General features: G+C 33.8%; 1 protein-coding gene across 1 annotated transcript in view; it reads left to right on the top strand.

Moving 5' to 3' along the window:
• The window catches only part of Smp_159540 (putative inhibitor of apoptosis (iap) domain family member), a gene marked incomplete at both ends in the record, with an annotated part of 88,460 nt that overhangs the window by 53,360 nt on the left and 13,924 nt on the right, over positions 1-21,176 (top strand). Inside the window, 10 exons of the mRNA XM_018793044.1 lie at positions 870-1,063; positions 1,097-1,352; positions 3,081-4,471; positions 6,976-7,291; positions 9,686-10,188; positions 12,671-13,010; positions 15,042-15,637; positions 16,694-17,426; positions 17,880-18,739; positions 18,917-19,253. Of these exons, the coding sequence (XP_018647595.1) occupies positions 870-1,063; positions 1,097-1,352; positions 3,081-4,471; positions 6,976-7,291; positions 9,686-10,188; positions 12,671-13,010; positions 15,042-15,637; positions 16,694-17,426; positions 17,880-18,739; positions 18,917-19,253 (5,526 nt within the window). The remainder of the gene's footprint in view (positions 1-869; positions 1,064-1,096; positions 1,353-3,080; positions 4,472-6,975; positions 7,292-9,685; positions 10,189-12,670; positions 13,011-15,041; positions 15,638-16,693; positions 17,427-17,879; positions 18,740-18,916; positions 19,254-21,176) is intronic.

Genomic DNA, 21,176 nt, shown 5'->3' on the forward strand with positions numbered 1-21,176 from the left:
ATCATGAGTCAATTGAAGCTAGACCACCATGGAAAACATGGAAGCACTGGACTGCCGTTTCGTCCTACTATGGGACTCCTCAGCAGTGCGCATCCACGATCCCACCTCGCGAGATTCGAACCCAGGACCTACCAGTCTCGAGCCAGACTGACTTCAAGAGATATTTCCTTGAGTTCTAGTGGGAAGCAGTAGCCAATGGAGTTCAACCAAGTTTGTTGTAGAGATATCAACTCACTGTAGAAAATTGGTGAACAGTTGGTCAACTTCGTGGACATTAACACCGTTGGATGCCGGCCAACTCAGTGGTCTGTCAGTTAAGTGCTCCGGCGCGAGACTGATAGGTCCCGGGTTCGAATCTCTCTCGCGAGGCGAGATCGTGGATGCGCACTGCTGGGTAGTCCCATTCGAGGACCGAACGGCCGTCCAGTGCTTCCTGGTTTTCCATGATGGTCAAGCTTCAATTGACTCATGATTTCAACTATGAAAATACTAAATTCTCCACAAAACCCCCCTCTTATTTATTCTATATTCTCTAAAAATTTCTATCTATTGTTTTTACTACCACTACTGCTTTTCTAGCCACCTTGATAATTTTTATCTCAATTTTGATGTGACACCGACGCATATATATACCGGTTCCTACGTTGCTAATAACTGACTGGCTGACATACATCTTTAATTCGATTCAATGCAGCACCGACTTACTAGTTAAAACATATCAGTAGTTCTCAGGTTTTCTAGTTGAAACCCACCTACGACTGCCGTCACTAATCTTCATATAAACTATTTGGTTCAAATTCGAGCATATAAAACCTTATGCCATTATCGATTAATTTGCTTCTCTCTTGTTTTTGTTTTTTTACTTATAGACCCTGGAAACTTACTTCGAATGATGAAACTTCCAAAAAATGCCAATGTTATATAAAGACTAATCTTCAGATAAATATTCAATTGGAAAGTTTACAAAATGTCCTAAACTTATTAGAAAATTTTGTTCAATTAAAGCAAAGAACACAAACAACTGATCAGCATTACCTATCTTCAAAATCTATTGAATGTTTACGTAATTTTTATACATTGACTATTCATTTTTTAGCAATATCATCTGAATCATCAAATTTACGACTGTACATATTAGAATCTTCAAGTTTTTCACTATTTCTCAATACTATACTTACAGATTATTCATTAAGAAATGGTATAAATCGTTCATGTACATTAGCTTTAGAAGTATTATTCTCATGGTTTGCATATTCAACTGTGAAATTAGTAAATTCGGATTATCATCCATTTGATAAATTTTGTCTTGATCAATTAAATGGTTTGTTTTCAAAGACAAATACTTCAACTCAGTAAGTTTTTAATATTATTTCCAATACTTTCACTGTATAATTTTGACTTGTGTACTGAATAAATGGATCATTCAACATGTTGATTAGTTTCTACATTTGTTTGAGAGATGTTTACCTACCCCCCATCCAAAGAGCTGACTTTATAGCTTCATATTAATTAATGCCTCAGGTTATAGTTTCTTCTCTTAGCCTGCACTACTACGTCTATAGGTTAGCATCTTAAGATTTGGCCAATGATATGCATGAGACCAAAGTAATCTTGTATGTTATTGGTCTGTCGATAAATATGTACGTATAATTATTTCATAAAATAGTTTCTTAAGTCACCAGTTCCTCAGTATTCACTACGCTACAGTTCAATAAATTGAGTTAATAACCATTTTTCTCTCCTATTAGACAGCTAATTGATTCTAAACTACATATGACATTATCAAACTTTTCCAAAAATGTGTAACGTATTTAAATAAGACAATTGTGAAGTTCGAAAATATTTCATTTTTGTATGAAATAAGTCCATTTTTTTACCTAATAGAGAAACAACATGAAAATCTGAACGTTCTCCTTCAGTTTTGATCAATTAATAAATATTATAGAGTTGGGATCATGAGTCAATTGAAGCTAGACCACCATGAAAAACCTGAAAGCACTGGACGGCCCAATTCTAGTGGTAAAAAATATTAAAACATCATTGTACTAACTGTATGAAACGCAGTTATTCCTTAAGAGATTCTCATCTAATAATGAATCAGCTTAGTCTTCTACCAATTATTGAGATGATAAATGCAAACAGAACGTTTATAGACCTTCTTCAATCGACAATAGTAAGTAGGAGAAAGGCCTGTAAGTTGACACACTTTTCGATATCCTCTTGGAACTCGGCAAAAAGTAGATGAATTATCGTATGTATTAGCGACTGGAATTTTATGTTCATCACTTATTTTTGCAGAGGGAAGTATTATGCTAACTTTATGGTAACATTTTTTAACCACAATCCCTCTACGATGTTAGTGTAATTTCAAAGAAAAATTTTTCTTGAGAATGATAGTGGTTGCCTTTAAAGTGTTTTGGGGTGTATTTACTTAAGCACATAAACATTTGTACAAGAAGGCATTAAATATATATGCGCCACACTTCGCCATCCGATTTGTTTGGGGGCTGGAATACTGACTAAGCGCCCAAAATGAAGCAGATGGTTTTTATAGGAGGCCACTCCGTCAGTCTTTTGCCTAGGAGTCTGACCCATAAGGCAGTAGAGCAACATCAGGAGATGCAGTCTCATGGTAGCCGGTGACCAACAATAGGTTCACACATAATTTGTTCCCTCAGCATCATGGAGCCCATATGCAACACTGATTTGGAATCACGGTTTTCCAATCCCTTTACGTGGATCCTCGATATCTACCAACCCGGTTAAAGCGCCAGACACTTGCTCATCGTCCTCTCAATTGAGTCAAACAATACCCACACCGCGAGAACGCAGTGAGTAGGACTTTCCTGGTAGTGGTTGTATGCATGTGGCTATGTGAGAGCATTTCGAGAGGGAGAGCGAACTCTTCCAACCCTCTTCCGTACCAGGGTTTTGGGGGGTGTAAGAGTCATTCAAATTCAGTCATAATTACGTATAATTACAGCATAATTTTTTATTGAAATCCAATACCTTCCCCGTGTATTACCTTATATTATTATTACGTTTTTCCTTTGTTATATTCATTTTATCCTTAAAAATAGAATTATTGAAGGTCCGTGTGATTTACAAGCTGTTCTTTTAACAGCTATATGTTCACGTATTAAATCATCCAATCCAACAAACACTATTGATAATGATTCTGATTCAGTCGAACATGCAATTCAAACAACGATCACTACATGTTCCATGCATACAATATCAAATCTACCAATAGATTATCTTTTTCAACTTGTACAAATTTTATTAAATTATCTATATGATCAACTTGTTAAGTTAAATCAACAATCCCCAATGAATAATGATAATAATCATAGGGCTTATTTATTATGTTTTTCATGTTATACTACTATTGTCGATGAAGAATATGAATCATGCCATAAAAATTTCACTTTATGGTCTACACTAGCTAGTAATCATATACGACAAAGATTAATTAGTAATCCTTCTACAAAAAATATTGATAAAGATCCAAATGATCAATCTTCAACTCCTATGAATACTAGTAGTAGTAGTAGTACTACTACACCATTATCAAATTGTTCTTCATTATTTATTCGACAATTAACTTGTTGTTATTTATATGGTTTATGTTCTACAAGTGGAATGTATTCACAAATTCTATCTAATAAAACATACCATAATAAGTGTTTAGCATTAATTCTTGGGAATCTTTGTAGAATCTTAATAGAAACCTTCAACAATATCCATGATAGACATAAACTTAGAGTATTTTTTATCAGAAATATTAAATTATTCTTATCCTCATTAAGTTTTGCTCATGTTAACTCACCTATGAGTACAATGATTACATTATCTTGTATGATTAATGGTTGGAAAACATTGAAACATTTTGCTCAGTTAATTATGAATCATTTTAAACCAATTAGTATATGTGATTGGTTATTTTATTGTGTAATCATGGTTATGCAATCATTGGATTCTATTGAATCTTCTTCTCATTCTTCATCGTTGCCGTCAACGGCGGAATCTGTACTTACATTTAGAACACACTTGTTACAATCACTTATTTCTCCAATTCCTTTAAACTCATGTCCATTATTTCTATTATTAGCTTTATGTATTGAATCTAATTTGCAATTACACATTAATAATAATGATTACGCAAATATTCTTTTAAATACTTTTATAAATGATACTAACAATCGTAAATCTATCAGATCATCTTCATCTTCCATTGTCTGTACATCTTCTTCACTTGATTATATAATCAATGCATCAGAATTAGGTCAAGCTTTATTACAACAATCATTAAATGATAATCTACCATATTATCAACAATCATCAATATTCAATTTTCAATATTTAATTAATTCATTACCTATTGGTTTATTTGGTCCAATTCATTTATTTAAACAATCTTCATTACAATTTCAAAAAAATCTAGTCAATTTCAATTATCCAAATCAACAACGTTTACAAAAACAATCAACCAATATGGATACTACTACTACTACTTGTCAATGTGTTAATTTACTTCATTCGAATCAACAGAAGCATATGAAAATGAATCCTATCCAAGATACTGATCACTATGATATTATTGATAAAGAGAAATCCTATACTTCAATCATAAATTATCAGAAATCAATAATTGATTTTGCACCTATATCATTTATTTATTCCGATATATTAGATGAACAAATTACATCATTATGTCAAACATTATCAATTATGAATTGTCATAGTGATAATAATAATAATAATTGTGAGAATATTATATTTCCATTATATTTAGGTTTTTCAGCGTATTCATTTGCACCGGAAACGATATCTGGATCCAATCTTTTGAAGGATGTAAACGATTGTAATAATAATAATAATAATAATAATACTGACTATTCATCCAATGGAATTCCGGAAAAGTTCAATTTATCAGAATTTATTAAAACTAATTTTGTTTTTCATAATAATAAAGAATCATTACAAATTATTGTAAGAGTTCCATTTTTAATACAATTAGAATGTGTACAGTTATCAGTGAAGACTACACTTCAATCAGGTAAAATCATTATTGATCGGAAGGGGTTTTGTGGAGATTTCAGTATTTTTCATAGTTGAAATCATGAGTTAATTGAAGCTAGAACACCATGGAAAACTTGGAGGAGTCCCATAATAGGACGAAACGGCCGTCCAGTTCTTTCAGGTTTTTCATGGTGGTCTAACTTCAATTGATTCATGATTTCAACGATGAAAAAAAAATCATTATTGTATAATAATAATAATAAATATTATTATTGTTACTATGGTGTAGTTTGTTATATCGTGTGAGTGTGTGTGCGTGCCCTGTTAATATATATGACGTGATAAGACCGCCCAATTAGAGAGGAGTGATTATCGACCAGAGCAATGATACACAAATAACCGTATGAGCAGTTTTGAGTACTTATCAGTCCTGCTTTCTGCTTAACCCAGCCAGTTAAGTCCAGAACACTAATAACAACCTCTGCAATATGAATCATTATTCGCAAACATACTGGGTTTATATACCACAATCAAACTGACCACATCGTACCATAAAATAGAAAATAACATTTGTACAAGATTTGGTCAAATGTGGCTGTGAATAAGGGGAACAGTAATCAATAGACTGGGGATAACTGAATAATGGTAAATCATATAATAATAGTTCATAGGTCAAGATCAGGCTTATAATAAGGGGGACACGAATATGAATAGTTAAGTTACTTAGCAATTATACAATAGGAAATGTATATATCATATTGGTCCATAAATAGTTCTTAAAAGTTACTATTCACAATTCTCTTCGGGATATAACATAGTTATTACTTGTATTTTATACCTTTTATTATACACTTTATTTGTTTTACAAAGACAATATGTTCATGAAAATATTGGTTTTTCAGTACTCGCATGATTGAATGAATTAACAAACTGGCCTAAAAAAGAGTGTCGTTCTATAGCTGAGGCTATAAAGAGTACACTTTGCTTCTCGCAATCCTCTGATACTATCAAGGGTTTTCAGCAAACTGACAGGAATGTCCTACTCACTGCTTTCATGTAGCAAAGGTATGTTGTATGAAATTGAAGCAAAGCGAAGCAAATGTGTAGTGTTGAAATCTCAATGGCACTAATACGCAAAATGAGCTTAGATATGAACTTGGATTATTTATAAACCATAGAATGTACTCATTTCCATACTGTTTAGTCACATCTTCAAAATGTATCCGCGTACCTGCTTTGATCTGAATATTATTTTCAATGAAAGGTGGTTGTGCATTATCACGAATTTATTGAGGTTAGACATGCACACTACTGGATTTCGGCTTGGTTGTTTGGAGGTTGAATGTTCACGAGCAAATCTGAAGGCTCTTTGTTCAATTTTAGGCCGTGGATAGCCACTACTAAGGAGTCCCATACTAGGACGAAAGGGTTGTCTATTATTTCACTGTTTTCATTAGTGATTTAAACAAGATTAGTCTTTAATATGAATTGTGAAAATTTAACAGTATTTGTATAAAAACCCCACATACTTAATTCAGACTTATTTCTTTAGTTTTTCATATTTTTCTATTGTATGGGCTCACGTATTTAACTGGTTGAACTGAATTGTCACAATTGATTGATCACTGGGTGGTGATCAATGTCATGTGTGTCAAGTCCTTCTTAGTGCTGATCGAATGCTATCGATCAAGTTGCTCAGTGGTAACGTCTCTGACTGTGAAGCTGGGTGACATGGGATCGAATCCGTCAGGGAGCACCAGTTCCCTCAAGATTACAGGTACACCTTGCTGACGAGTGCCAAGTAGTACGAAACCCAGGTCCAGGGTTTTCTGTTGACCACCTCCAACCACCCTCTGAACTGAATTGTATATATATTGTGAATTAAGTTTATTACAAATAATCTTAAAGAAAACTCCTGTTTTTCTATTTTTCTTAATGATTTCCCTCTTATAGCTAGTCCTGTAACTATTGAAGTGGAACTATATCGTGATTTACCTGGTGCTTCTCGGCGAACATTTATCAGTGCACATAAAAGTAACAAATCATCATTGTCAAAACTTCATACGATTAATTTTCCACCACGTTTAGTATCACATGTTTTAATAAGACTTTATCATGTTCAGAATTACAATAAAACTCTTCGTGTGAACACCTTACGTTTATTAGGAAGACATGTAAATGATAATCGGTTGTTTTTCACAGAGACTTGTGGAAACAGCTGCACAAATTCAAATAATTTAACTGGTGAGAATTCGTTAAATAAAATCAGGTGAGTTGTTTACCCGTTTTTTTTCTGTTTCCTGAGATTACCGATCTTCTTTTTTTAACTGGATAGTTTTTTTAATAATTAAATTTGCGAATAATTCGCACCATACACATACTTCAGTTGAGAAACAATTGAACACTGGCTAGCATTACTCAGCTGTTGCTAACAGTTAAAAAAGAGCCTATGCAAGACCCTGTCAGTAATGAGTCCCAGGACTTGTTTACCCAGCTTCAAGCACACAATACTCTCAGGACGCTGATTCTCAGTGATCCATATTTCGATGGTTAATCACTTTGAAATGCATTATGACTATGATTGTTAGCATCTCAGATGGTTGGGGCAATCAACAGGAAACTTTACTCGACCTTGGTTTCGTGCTTGTACATATTCATTAATAAGGTGTATTTGCAGTCTTGAAGGAACTGATTTGCTGACTATGGAATTTAAACTAGGGTCACTTGCGCTCATAGTCAAAGTTGTTATCACTAATCTGTTTGATACATTAAGAGTAGTGGCTACATCAAAACATGACAGATTGAATTCGTCTAGCACTCTAGGATAAAACGAACATAACATTGATTATAGCTTAGTGATCAACTAATTTTAAATCTTTCCTTTGGAGTAAATCAAACCTATACTACTTTATGTGTGTATATAATTGTATTGTTCATAAGGACAGATCAGTAATTGTTCGGTAGTCATACCAACACATTCAGCTTTCAGTTATAAATTCCCACTATGAGTTAATTTTAGTTTAGAATGGAGTTTGTGGAGATTTCAGTATTTTCATAGTTGAAATCATGAGTCAATTGAAGCTGGACCACCATGGAAAACCTGGAAGCACTGGACGGCCATTCCATCCTATTATGGGACTCTTCAGCAGTGCGCATCCACGACCCTGCTCTCGCGAGATTCGAATCCAGGACCTACCAATCTCGCGTCAGAGCACTTAACCGATAGACCACTGAGCTGGCCGGCATCCAATGGTGTTAATGTCTAACTTCAACCAATCCACGATTTTGAGCAACTGTTCACCAATTGTCTTCAGTGAGTTGATATCTTTACAACAGACTTGGTAGAACTCCACTGGTCACTGCTTCCCACTAGAACTGCAGGAAATATCTCTTGAAGTCAGTTACTAGTGAGCATATGATTATAGATCAGAAGGGGTTTTGTAGAGATTTCAGTATTTTCATAGTTGAAATAATGAGTCAGTTGAAGCTCGTGGATGCGCACTGCTGAGGAGTCCCACAATAGGACGAAACGGACGTCCAGTGCTTCCAGGTTTTCCATGGTGTTCTAGCTTTAATTGACTCATGATTTTAACTATAACTTTAGTTTATTTCTTATTCAACTTTCATACCTAATTTTAAATTAAATATTGGTTTATACTATTAAAAACTTTTTATTATTATATTCTAACCACAACAAATATATTTCCTAACACAAAATGTAATATAAGTACTACTGTGGTGTGGTCTACTTAGATCCATATAAGTAGTATATGGTAATGGTTAGACATTATTTATTTATTTATTTAAACACATAAATATTGGTACAAGGAAGCACCAAATACATATGCGCCTCACAAATCTCATTGGATTTGTGTGAGGGCTGTGATACTGCCCAGAAGCCCAGACTGAAGCAGGTGGTTTTCTTAGGGGGCCACACCCGGAGCCTTTGACCTGAAGGTCTAGTCCACAAGGCAGTTGAGCATCGTGAGGAGATGCAGTCCCATGGTAGCCGGTGACCGACAATTGATTCATACGCCATTTGTCCCTTCAGGATACTGGAGCCAGCACATGTACACCATTGGTTTTGAATCAGGGTTTTCCAACTCCCTTAGGTGGACTTATCCATGTCCACCAACCCGGTTAATGCTCCGGACATTCGATTTTCGTCCTCTCAATTTCGTAAACAACAATAATGCCATGAGAAGGCAGTGAGTAGGACTTCCCTGGCAGTGGTTGTATGCACGTGGCCGTGTGAGAGCATTTGGAGAGGGAGAATGGACTCTCCCCACTCTCGGCCGTACCAGGGCATTTGGGAGCTCATAGAATGTATTATGGCACAAGACCGATAAGGAAAGAACTGAAATGAAGCGCAATTGGTAGGAAAATCCATAAACAATGAAATGAGAGAAGATGGATTGATATTTACAGAAATAACAGTTGTTATTTTAGTTGTTATTTTGGAAATTAACTGTTTTATTATATGGTTAATAGAATTTAGTGAGATAATCTGTAATGTTGTGTTTAAATACATTCGATTGTGTTCTGTTCACTACACTACTAATATCTGCAATTAGTAGTGATTTACTCTCATATTTTATTCGTTTGTTCACTCAATTACACTTTCTAATCTCTCTCTTGTCTTGTTTTTTTCTTTACTTCTCAGACCAATTGTCTTACTACATCTATTACATAATGAAATGCTATCACAATCATTACCCAATATATTCTATTCCTATCAATTTATCAATTCATTATTACATTGTTTACATACTATTAGTTCAGATAAAAAATTATCAATGTGTACCCGTCAATTAATACAAATGGTAACATGTCATAATCAGATTTTTGATATGATCAATTATATATACAATTTAACTAGTAATGGTTCATCTGATAATGATAATAAGATATTACATAATGAATGGTTTTATTCACCTATTAGTCATATTAATAATGAAGTGGATATGTTTTGGAAATCATGTCCTTCATCAGCTATATTATGTGAACGTATTTTACTCGGATTATTGGTTAATACAGATAATGCGGGTAGAAATAGTCTTGCTAATTATATATTAACTAAATTATTGAATGGTAATAATGATGATGATGACTTAACAATAAACTATGAAAATGTATCATTCATAAGTGTGTCGAAATCAAATCAGGGTTAGTTTGTTTGTTTTGTTTTTTTGAGTTACATAAATAAGTATTGCTCTGCTGTTATGCCAGGACACTACGTTGATCTTTTATGATTTTGTACAGGTGATGTCAATTTTTATTTTTTTTAACAGAGGACTAATCTCCTGGGTTCGAACCTCGCGAGGTGGGATCGTGGATGCGCACTGCTGAGGAGTCCCATAATAGGATGAAACGGCCGTTCAGTGCTTCCAAATTTTTCAAGGTGGTCTAGCTTCAATTGACTCATGATCTCAACTTAAATCTCCACAAAACCCTCTTCTGATAAAAAACTAATCTGTTCAATGATCATAGACACACGGTATTTAACTTTACCATCTAGATTTCATATTAATCAATACCCATCAACATGAGATACCTGTAAGCTTTTGGGTATGAATGTTCTTTGTGGGATTTGTTTCCATGTCACAGTCGGAGATATAACACTGGAATATTCATACCGCTACTAACTTCCTGTTGGACTAAGATGTTTATACTAGTCAGCCACTGAATACCAGCCAATATTATTCCATCAGCTGATTTGTGTCGATCGAATTTCATTTGGACTCAATTGTATTTACTTCCTCAGAATTATAGACATACCTTGGTAATGAATATCAGCTACCGAGAAATGTAAAATTCAGAGCTTTCCTTTAATTTTCTTTAGCTAACTAAGACCAGACTAAATTTTGCCACGATATCAAGTCATAGTCCAAGGATTGCGATGCATTTAGATTAGGACTTTGGATCGAGCAGCATAGCATTGTCTCATACTTTGTGATGGATCAATGTCAACAGTAACATTTATCTTATTATTTACAAATTAATTTCGTTTTATTATCAGAAGGGGTTTTATGGAGATTTTGTATTTTCATAGTTGCAACTTCGTGGATTGGTTGGAGTTAGACATAAACACCGTTGGATGCCGGCTCAGTGCTCTGACGCGAGACTGGTAGATCCTGCGTTCGAATCTCGCGAGGTCGTGGATGCGCACTGCTGAGGAGTTCCACAATAGGACGGAACGGTCGTCCAGTGTTTCCAGGTTTTCCATGGTGGTCTAGCGTCAACTGACTGACGTTTGCAACTATGAAAATAATTTTGTTTTGTTTTACTAATAAAACCATAAGTAGTACATATTTCGAACATTTAAGTATATCACTTTTTTTCACTGGAACTTCGTATTTATGTTACTATTTTTAAATAAATTGGAGGTTGCTTACATGTGATCACTGATCAGTATCAACTCTTGAGTTATCAACATCTTCCAGGTTTACTACATTTAAATTCAACTCTACCTTGACTGATCACTGAATAGTGACTAATATCATGTTTCCTTAGTTCATAGTATTGATTGAATTCTGTTGATCGATTTGCCATATACCTACTAGTCGAAGAGATTCGAAATCACATGTACTATATTGAAATGTTAGATGGTTAAAGGTGTAATTGGAGAGAAACCCTGGTATCGTGCTATTTATTACTCGTCAGTAAGCCATTCATACACTTATGCTTCTTGGTGGATTCGAACTCTGTTTCACAGTTCGAGATACTACCACTAGGTTATCCTAGTGGACCTAGATGCTTTCAGTAGAGATTATTGTTGAATTTAAAAAGAACAAACCTATTACTTTATCAACTATCTAGTATTAATAACTTTCACCCTTCGAAATACTACTCATAAATAGTTGCGCTTAAATAACATTAAAAGATTTTACATTATGCATAAGTTTTGAAAATAAATTAAAAACAAAGAACGGATGAGTAGTACAATTAATAGAGCATTGAATAGAAGTGGTATTTAGTTAGAGTAATAGTTTTTCTAAGTATACAATTAAGATTTCCTGGTCTAAGGTTCGATTTTACTTAATGACAGCCGAATCATCACTAGCTTCCATCCTGAGGCACTGAATTGTACTATCTCTATGATTCCAGGTGAGGAATTTTGGTGAACTGACGGATTTAAGTTCTGTACACTTACCTTTTATATCATGTCTCCGTGTCAGCTCTCTGTTTATTTTCACCCAGCTCTAGCGTCGGGAAATAATATACGATGTACGTATTTAAGTCATTGACGTCAGTGTTTTGAGATGATGATAATAATTGAGTTTTCGGCACTCCACTCCTCAAAATATATCTAATGTCAGACTTACTAACGCTCTGTTGCCACTGGATGGCAAACATTCTTTGGAGACGACAATCGTTAAATATAAAGAGTCGTCAAACATTATTAACTTGAAGAGGTCAGGTTTTGTAGGCATAAAGGAGAACTATTCTCAACAACTCATTCTAAACCCAATCTTTTGAAGTCGAACTAATCTCACGACAGTGTCATAGTTGACTCTTATTGATATATCTCATCATGTTAATCTAAATAACTATTATTAATTAACATTTAAAACTATATACTATCTACTGATGTATTAATTCTTTTCTTTTGTATGCATATGTATGTGCTTAAATCATAACTATATAGATATAGATAATGAATTCAATTCATCTTATTGGTATGGTCCATTAGCTTCATTAACATCTACACCAAATCAACGTTTATTTGCATGGTTATGTCTACATCAAGATGCTGGACAATCTACACGTATTAAACAAATTATTAATTGGTTAAGTCATTTCAATGAATCTACGATAAAACAAGATATTCTTTCTCATAATCATCAATTATTGAATCATTGGTCTCAATTAATATTGATTTTTTCAAGTGTTTTATGGAGTTTAAGTAGTGTTACTACTACTGGTACAATGGAAACGGATCAATGTTCAAATTTATGGCAAAACTATGTGACAATTGATTTTATTAGGTATGATTTATTACAATTAAAATGTAGATGAAAAGAATTTTTTGCCTAGTTTTTTTGTTGTTGAAATGTTTCAAGTGTTTTTCTTTGACAAGCATGGTAAGCAAAGATGGATAGTGGCTAGCAGTAAGATCCAGTTTGACGCGCGTTTCGTCCTATTTGGGACTCGTCAGCTGGATGTACCTGCATCTCAAAGTTGATGTTCACTTATGGACTCGAACCCAGTACCTTTCGCCCAAATAGGACGAAACGCGCGTCAAACTGGATTCTACTGCTATCCACTATCCATCTTTGATTACCATGCTTGTGAATTTAGGCTATGTCGAGGCAATACTCACAGTAAGCACATATGCCAATTAGAGACTGACCATTCGCAGTCCTGAAACATCAATGGGAAGATTCAAACAGACAATACTAATTGTGTTTTTCTCCGGTTTTAAAAAAAACACTTCGAGTACTGTATTGAAGGTATTTAGTGGAAAGTGGAAGTCTTGCTTCTTTTTCTGGTTATTTCTTGCTGTTCATTCTAGAAATCATCAGTAAATACAATAAACTGATGAAACCACATAGCATATAAGGCAAGCTCACATAATATGTCAAAGTTGGTTTGGTAAATCAGATGACAGCTAAGACAAGCTATTATATGATAAATAACTGTTTGTTTTTTCATGTATCTAGTACTCATGTTTAGTAAATTGGACTGGAATTCGATAATCCTTGCTTCAAACTCCATTTTATTATTAGTTAGTGTTTGAATTACCCCGTTGGTGATATAAGTATCATACTTGTGGCTGGCAGCGACACTCCATTTATCCCGACCGTTGCTGCTACCTTGACCTGGTGGTCGGGCTTGCCTATCGTGATGAACCAATCGAGCTATACTGGCTGGAACAATCGTTCCTCAAGGTCCTACCATACCAGACAGGTCGGTTGAAGAGCGGTAAGACTAAATGCAGCAAACTCAAGGTCCGAATGCGAAGTCGTACCGCTGACTGTACAGAGGTGTGACAGCAGTAAGGTGTTTCGTTCAGACAACCAGCATAACAGAGATGCTGCCTTCCCACAAGGAGAGGTGGGTTAGAAAAGGTCTACGACCCTAAAAATGCACACCTTATCCCACGGATTTCCGTCTCCGGCGGTAAGGTCTTAGCAAGTACGCAGCTAACACAAAAACTACCGACAAAAAGTCGTGTGTGACCAACCTCAAGCAGTTGTCCCTTGCGTACTGCGGTCACGCTCTCAGGTCATTAAGACCACTTCTAACCCAATTTCCTTTTCAAGTACCTCTAGAAGAACCCTTCCACGGTGTGGGCAACCGGGAAGTGATAACTTCCCTCATACCTCTAACCTAGACTTGTTGCAAAAGTTCGGTTCAAGTCTCAATATTGAACATCAACACTGGGATGTAGGTACATCCAGTTGAATAGTCTCAAACAGAATGAAACGCGCTTCCTAGATTCCACTGCTAATCATAATCCATCGATTAAAAGGATCTACTAAATATGGTAGCTTCTAATCTGTATAAAACCTTAGAAAAATTAACACACTAAAGTTTAGTAAAGTCAATTCTTGGGGTTTCAAACCTCACTGCACTTTAATTTGAGGATTTCGATAATTTCGCTAATCTTTTCATGCAAACACTCCGAGTTAAAACCCCACTAATATTATTCTGTTGTTGGTGAATAAGTTAAAGTAATTCCTTTAAAATTATAAACTTTAATATATGGATGGATTTATTGTTTCAATGTCACATTCAATTTTCTCTCTCTACTCTTTCAGTTCTATTTTTGATTTATACACCTCAATTATAAAACATTATCAAATTGATCTATCTATGAATGATGTTGATGATAATGATGATGATACCAAGAACCTAATCGTTGAAATTAAACAATTTACCAAAGTACTAATCAATTTAATGTGCTCTTTATGCACAATTCAACCAAATGTCATCTCTATACTTTTATCAAAACTTTTAATCATTCCTACAACAAGTTCATTATCTAATCAATATGATAAATTCTTTTTCAATAGTCAATTGAAAGTATTCAATTCAATTCTATCATCAGATCATATTGTTTATTATATTTTCTCCATAAATGAATCGATGAATTCAACAGATCCAATTGTACAAGATAACTTCTTCTACAATTGTTGTACGTGGTTATCAGATTATTTCTCTGTTATAAATCATTCTGAATCTTCTTCATATTCTTCTAATGGATCAGTTCTCACCATGGATTCAGCTCTTAGATATTTATCTATTTTAAATTATTTCATGCAATCAAATCAATCTACAACATTACGACGTATTCTTGGTCAATTCATTTGTGAATATTTACTACCAAGTTTATTGTCTAACTTTACTGCAGTATTATCATCTTTATTTCAATCTATATCATTGAATAATTTGTTCAGTAATCATCATTTTGATTCAAGTATTTATAAGGTTAGTCAACTTCAACAAGCTATTATTACTTTGTATCAAACAGTTAAATTATCAATGACACTTTCGAAATCATCCAAACGATTCAATCCATGTCAATTGAATTTAGAAAGTTCAAAGTTTAAAATGAATTGTTTAACTGATCGTTTGATTGAAACATTTAAAGAATCATTTATGAAACAAAGTAAGTGTGAAATTGGTTTAATCATGGTCAGTGTTACATTGATAACCTTTTTATTTGTTTAGGTATCTATACATAATGTATGGTTTAGTAGCCGATATAAGGTTTTGTATGGATTGTATTCAGATCTCCGAAGCCTAATTTTTTCCCTAGAGATTTGCACTAATTATATGATTAATTCTGTCAAAACTACTACTCCCATCTTTGTTTCTTCCTTGGATGAAACTTCACAATGTATCTCACCAGCAATGTTCAATATTCCCCCGGATGCACTAAGTGCTGATTGATGAGTTCGATATATTCGTGGTTTCCCAATCTTCTCCCACGTTCTTCTGCTTATAAGTGTTGTGTTTGAATCCGTGTCTATATGTAAGTGGGCATCATATCTATTAATCTTCTGAAAAACATATTTTCTACGGTTATGGGAGCCTGTCCTGTTAAGGGCTATCGTTAGTTTGGTCGTTCGCGGCTTGGAACTTTTAGAATACACTTTCGGTTGTTGGCAGTGTTTTCGGGTTTTACAATGACTTTCCTTGTACCCCTTCCTGGAACATGTAGTGCAACGATGATTCTTAAACACAATTTTTTTGAAATGCCGACCGCCACATAACCAGCATGGAGGATGATGGCTTGTCACTGTCATTACAATAATTTTGCGTCTTAGGACCTTATAAATCTTTTCTCTCAACTGCATTGACGTTATGAGGCTGGCTACCTTTCTCTACATTCAAAGTTTCATGTTTCGAATTCACTAATCTTCAGCATTCGGTAGTTACTTTCTGTTGGGTAATACTGGGATAATGTTCGAGTTTGCTTAGGATTCTCGTTCGGATGTCAGCATCCTCGGGTGAATGGAGGCTACAGACGAATACAAGGCATTTAAACTGGTCTTCTGTCATGGAAGACAACTTGAACCAATAACATTCTAGAATCATGATTCCTGTATGTTCCTCTCAGTCACCTTTTGATCCTTTCGTTATCTTGAAGCACTGGTGTGGCTTATAGTTTATTACCTGGTGAATGAGTTAATTTGATTTTTTTGGATCTTTTTTTCCTTAGATTTCAAATTATCCAATTTTATATCTGAAGTATTATTACCACAACCCTTATCATTGATACCTGTACCATTTAAACAAACAATAGCAGTATTCGCAGTCACTTCAAATCATCCACATACATCGACTGATTTGCTATGGCCTATAACTGGTCCCCCAGTTGTACTCAATATTCAATCATCTGAACTACTTAAATCTGGATTAGTTACGTTTTTATGCCAAGAAATCCATCAATCTGTTTCAAATATTAAACCAGACTATTCCATTCATCCTAGTCTTTCAACAGCTTTATTATTGATCAACATTTATCATCCACCAGAATACACTGGGACTAATCATTATGAATTTGAAAGAAACATTTTTGTGAAACATTTAAGATTAATAATTGATCATTTATTGCATCCATTTTCGATGAATCGCTCTAGTAATACTACTACTAATAATAGTAGTATCAATATAAATGTATCACACCCAACTGAAATAAATACAACAAATGATTTTGAATTATGTCTTATCCAACATACACCAAATATTGGTCATATTATATCACCTATTGATTGGGATAATGGTATATTTCTACCAAAAGGTTATACAGATAATTGGACTATGGAACAATTGAATCAATTCACTGATGATCATCCACTGATAATTAATCAATCTCGTTTACTTTGTTTATTAATTCGACCATGTGAACATGCTAAATTTGTATTTCATCCATCAGAACCAGTAACTAAACCGTCATCCTCATCATTAATGAAAGAGACTAATTCCATATCTTCTTATGATTATTTATTAAAAAATTTTCAATCATCATTTATAAAGGAATTTTTAAAATCTGGTTTATTATATTTTATAGCTAATTCCATTGTTCATTGGCGTATTCCAACTACTCCTACTACTACTACTACTGCTACTACTACTACTACTACTACTACTACTGCTACTACTAATACTACTACTACTGCTACTACTACTACTACTACTACTACTAATAATAATAATAATAATAATAATAATAATTGGAACCAATCGATGAAACAATTTCATTCTTATATTATTTCTTATTTTAATAAATTTTATAATTATAAATTAGATAATTTAATAATTAATAATAATAATAGTAATAATAATAATAATGAAACATTGAATATACCATTACATTGTATTATTACCTATATATTATTATTAAGAATACCAAATTATGATTTCAATTTAATTAATTTAATTGAATCATCAATGAATATTATGGAATTAATAATGAAATATCAATCAACTTTAATTTATTTACCAAGTTATCTTATTCAATTGGCAAATGATTATAATAGAACATTTTGTGTAACTAATTATCCTACTTATAATTTACAAAGTAGTCAATTAATTCATTCAAATATTTTACCATTTCAGTGTTTATGTTATTTATATGATAGTCATAATAATGAAAATAATAGTAATATTCATGCTAGTGGTCATCAATCTCTATGGGAACTACGTTGGATACATTTAAATTCTGGTGTATTACAACTTATTTTAAGTTTCATGTATGTTCTATCTCATGGTTCATGTTTAAATTTACCGGAGAGATTTGATATAGATGAAGTGAAAGCATTCATTCATTCAATTCAATTAGACTGTAATAATAATAATGATAAAGATAATTCATTGTCTTTAACTATTCAATCAATCAATGAAATTTATATCCATTTTATTAAACCAGCTTGTATCGATTTGGAACAGGAATTATTTCCTTCTATAATAGTCTCTAATCAAGATAATCATAAAAAGTGCAAACAAAACACAAATGATCAATCATCATCTCATACTAATTTCAATTCAATACATTCATCAGCAGTCGTTGTTACATCATCTGGATCAACATCTAATCAATTGAATTCTAATTTTTGGGCAAAAGGTACAGGTTTTGCTACAACTCCTACAATAACTGAAACATCAGTAACAAATGATCATTCAAATAATCATCATAATAATATTCAATCTAAATGGATCAGATCATCAAATATTCAACATGAAGATCAATATGCAATAGTATTATGTAATGTCTTAAGTGGATTTTTGTCTACATTTATGCAAAATCCAATGTATACTGATGAATTATATGAATTAATTATTATTTATTTTATTAAAAAATTTAATTTAATTCATTTTATAATTAATTATTTACGTAATGATTCAATTATAGAAGTAATAAATCATTATTTATTATATCAAGCAATAATACAATTAGTACGTATAATTAGTTTATGTCCACGATTACATTGGTTGGTAACATATGTTCAAAAGGATTTCAACAATAATGATCATGTTACTAAGTGTAATGATAAATTATGTAATTGTTTTATTTTACAATCATTTAATTCATTTCAATCATATTGGCATGGTATTCATTTAAATGATCCTTTCATTTTGAACAATTGGTGTAATGAATTTACTAACGATGATAATAATGATGATGATAATAGTTTGTTGGAAAATTTAGATCCGTCGTGTATTACTGTTTTGATGAAACATATACTATTCTATTTGTCAAAATATAAGGAACAATTAAGGTAAGTTGAATGTTGTTGTTTTTTTAAATATTGTATTTAAGTATCATATCGTAGTTTGACCACAGATGTCTTAAAAATATTGCTCGCATCTGCTGGGATCACCGAGTAAGTAATAGTGAGGTTAGATACAGGGTATTAGAGAATGATGGTGAATCAGTTGATGAGGTCATGAATATTTATCGACTGAGACGGTTAGGCCACGTGTTACGTATGTCTGAACACCGATTACCACGATGCGCTATGCTGACTAGTATTTGCAATGGTTGGGGGCGGCCAAACCAAAACGTGGCATCAGTGCTTGAAGTCACTAGCTTCTAGTGTGAGCCATGTTGGTAGATGCAGACTACTTGGTTGGTGTCCGCGTGACTATCGTAACCAATGGTTGGAGACTGTGTGTGACATGGCTCAGAATCGATCACAATGGCGTAGGTGTATACACTCTTTATCTTTCCTTAAACCTTGATATTAAAATTGCTTCATAACTTTCTTCCTTCCTATACTATATCCTTATATACAATCTTTCTTTTATATATAACCAACACTAAATTAACTACTTCTATGAATCCGGTGTTCATCTTGTTGTGCTAACGAGGTATGGCAACTTGGACCGATGCATATGTGTGCCTGGTCCTACGTTGTAGCTGACTGACTTACCATATCGTAGTTGGTACAAAGAAGCACCAGATACATATGCGCCACACAAGTCTTAATTGATTTGTGTGAGGGCTGTGATACTGCCCGGGTGCCCAAATCGAAGCAGGTGATTTTATTAGGGGCCACACCCGAAAACATATATTATTTGTCAAAATATAAGGAACAATTCATGTAAGTTGAATGTGTTTTTTTTAAATATTATATTTAAGTATCATATCGTAGTTTATAGAAATGTTTGACTTTATATTATCAGTTGCTATATCAAGCTGACATAGCTTATTCTAGCTTCTAGACAGGCCAATTTACTCATTGTTTTTATGTAAGCGTATGTGTGTTCCCTTTTTTTTTTATCTTACTCATCACATGTTCGTGACTTATTTTTGTTCAGCCCCCCAAATGCCGTGGTACGGCTGAGAGTGGGGAGAGTACGCTCTCCCTCTCCAAATGCTCTCACATGGCCACGCGTATATAGTCTCTGTCAGGGAATTCCTACTCACTGCATTCTCGTGACATTACTGTTGTTTACGAAATTGAGAGGACGAAAAGTGAATGTCATGCGCTTTAACCCAGTCCGTGGATATGAAGGATCCACCTAAGGGAGTTGGAAAACCCTTATTCTGAATCGATGGTGCACATAGGTTGGCTCCAGTATCCTGAGGGAACAAATGGTGTATGAATCAATCGTTGGTCACCTGCTACCATGGGATTGCATCTCCTCACGAGGCTCCACTGCCTTGTTGATCAGATCTTTAGGTCAAAAGCTCCGGGTGTGGCCCTCTAAGGAAACCACCTCTTTTGGTTTGGGCACCTGAACAGTATCACAGCCCTCACACAAATGAAATGAGTTTTGTGTGGCGCATATGAATACGATGCCCCTTCGTACCAATATTTATGTGTTTAAATAATATTAATAATAATAATAATTTGTTCGGCTATAAATATCGATTCACACTTGATTAAACGGAGTTGGCTCACTCTCCTTCTACATTGCGCTTCATTTCGTTTGGTTTCGTTTTACGATTGACGATTGTACAAAATATATGTACTCAAAAATTCATTCTCATATTTGGCTCATTTAATTCCCGTATTCCAAATTCCTATCTAGTACCCGATTTCAGATTAGTGTAAAAAGATACATGAATAAATAGATGACTAACCTGACCACAACGTACAATAATTAGGAAAATACAATTATGTTCAAAACTAGGGGATTAGAGTAGAAAATAGTGTACAATAGGTTACGTCTAAATTACAATAGCTTTGGAACAG

This window comes from Schistosoma mansoni, chromosome 1, assembly GCF_000237925.1.
Source record: "Schistosoma mansoni strain Puerto Rico chromosome 1, complete genome".
NCBI classification, from domain to species: Eukaryota; Metazoa; Platyhelminthes; class Trematoda; order Strigeidida; family Schistosomatidae; genus Schistosoma; species Schistosoma mansoni.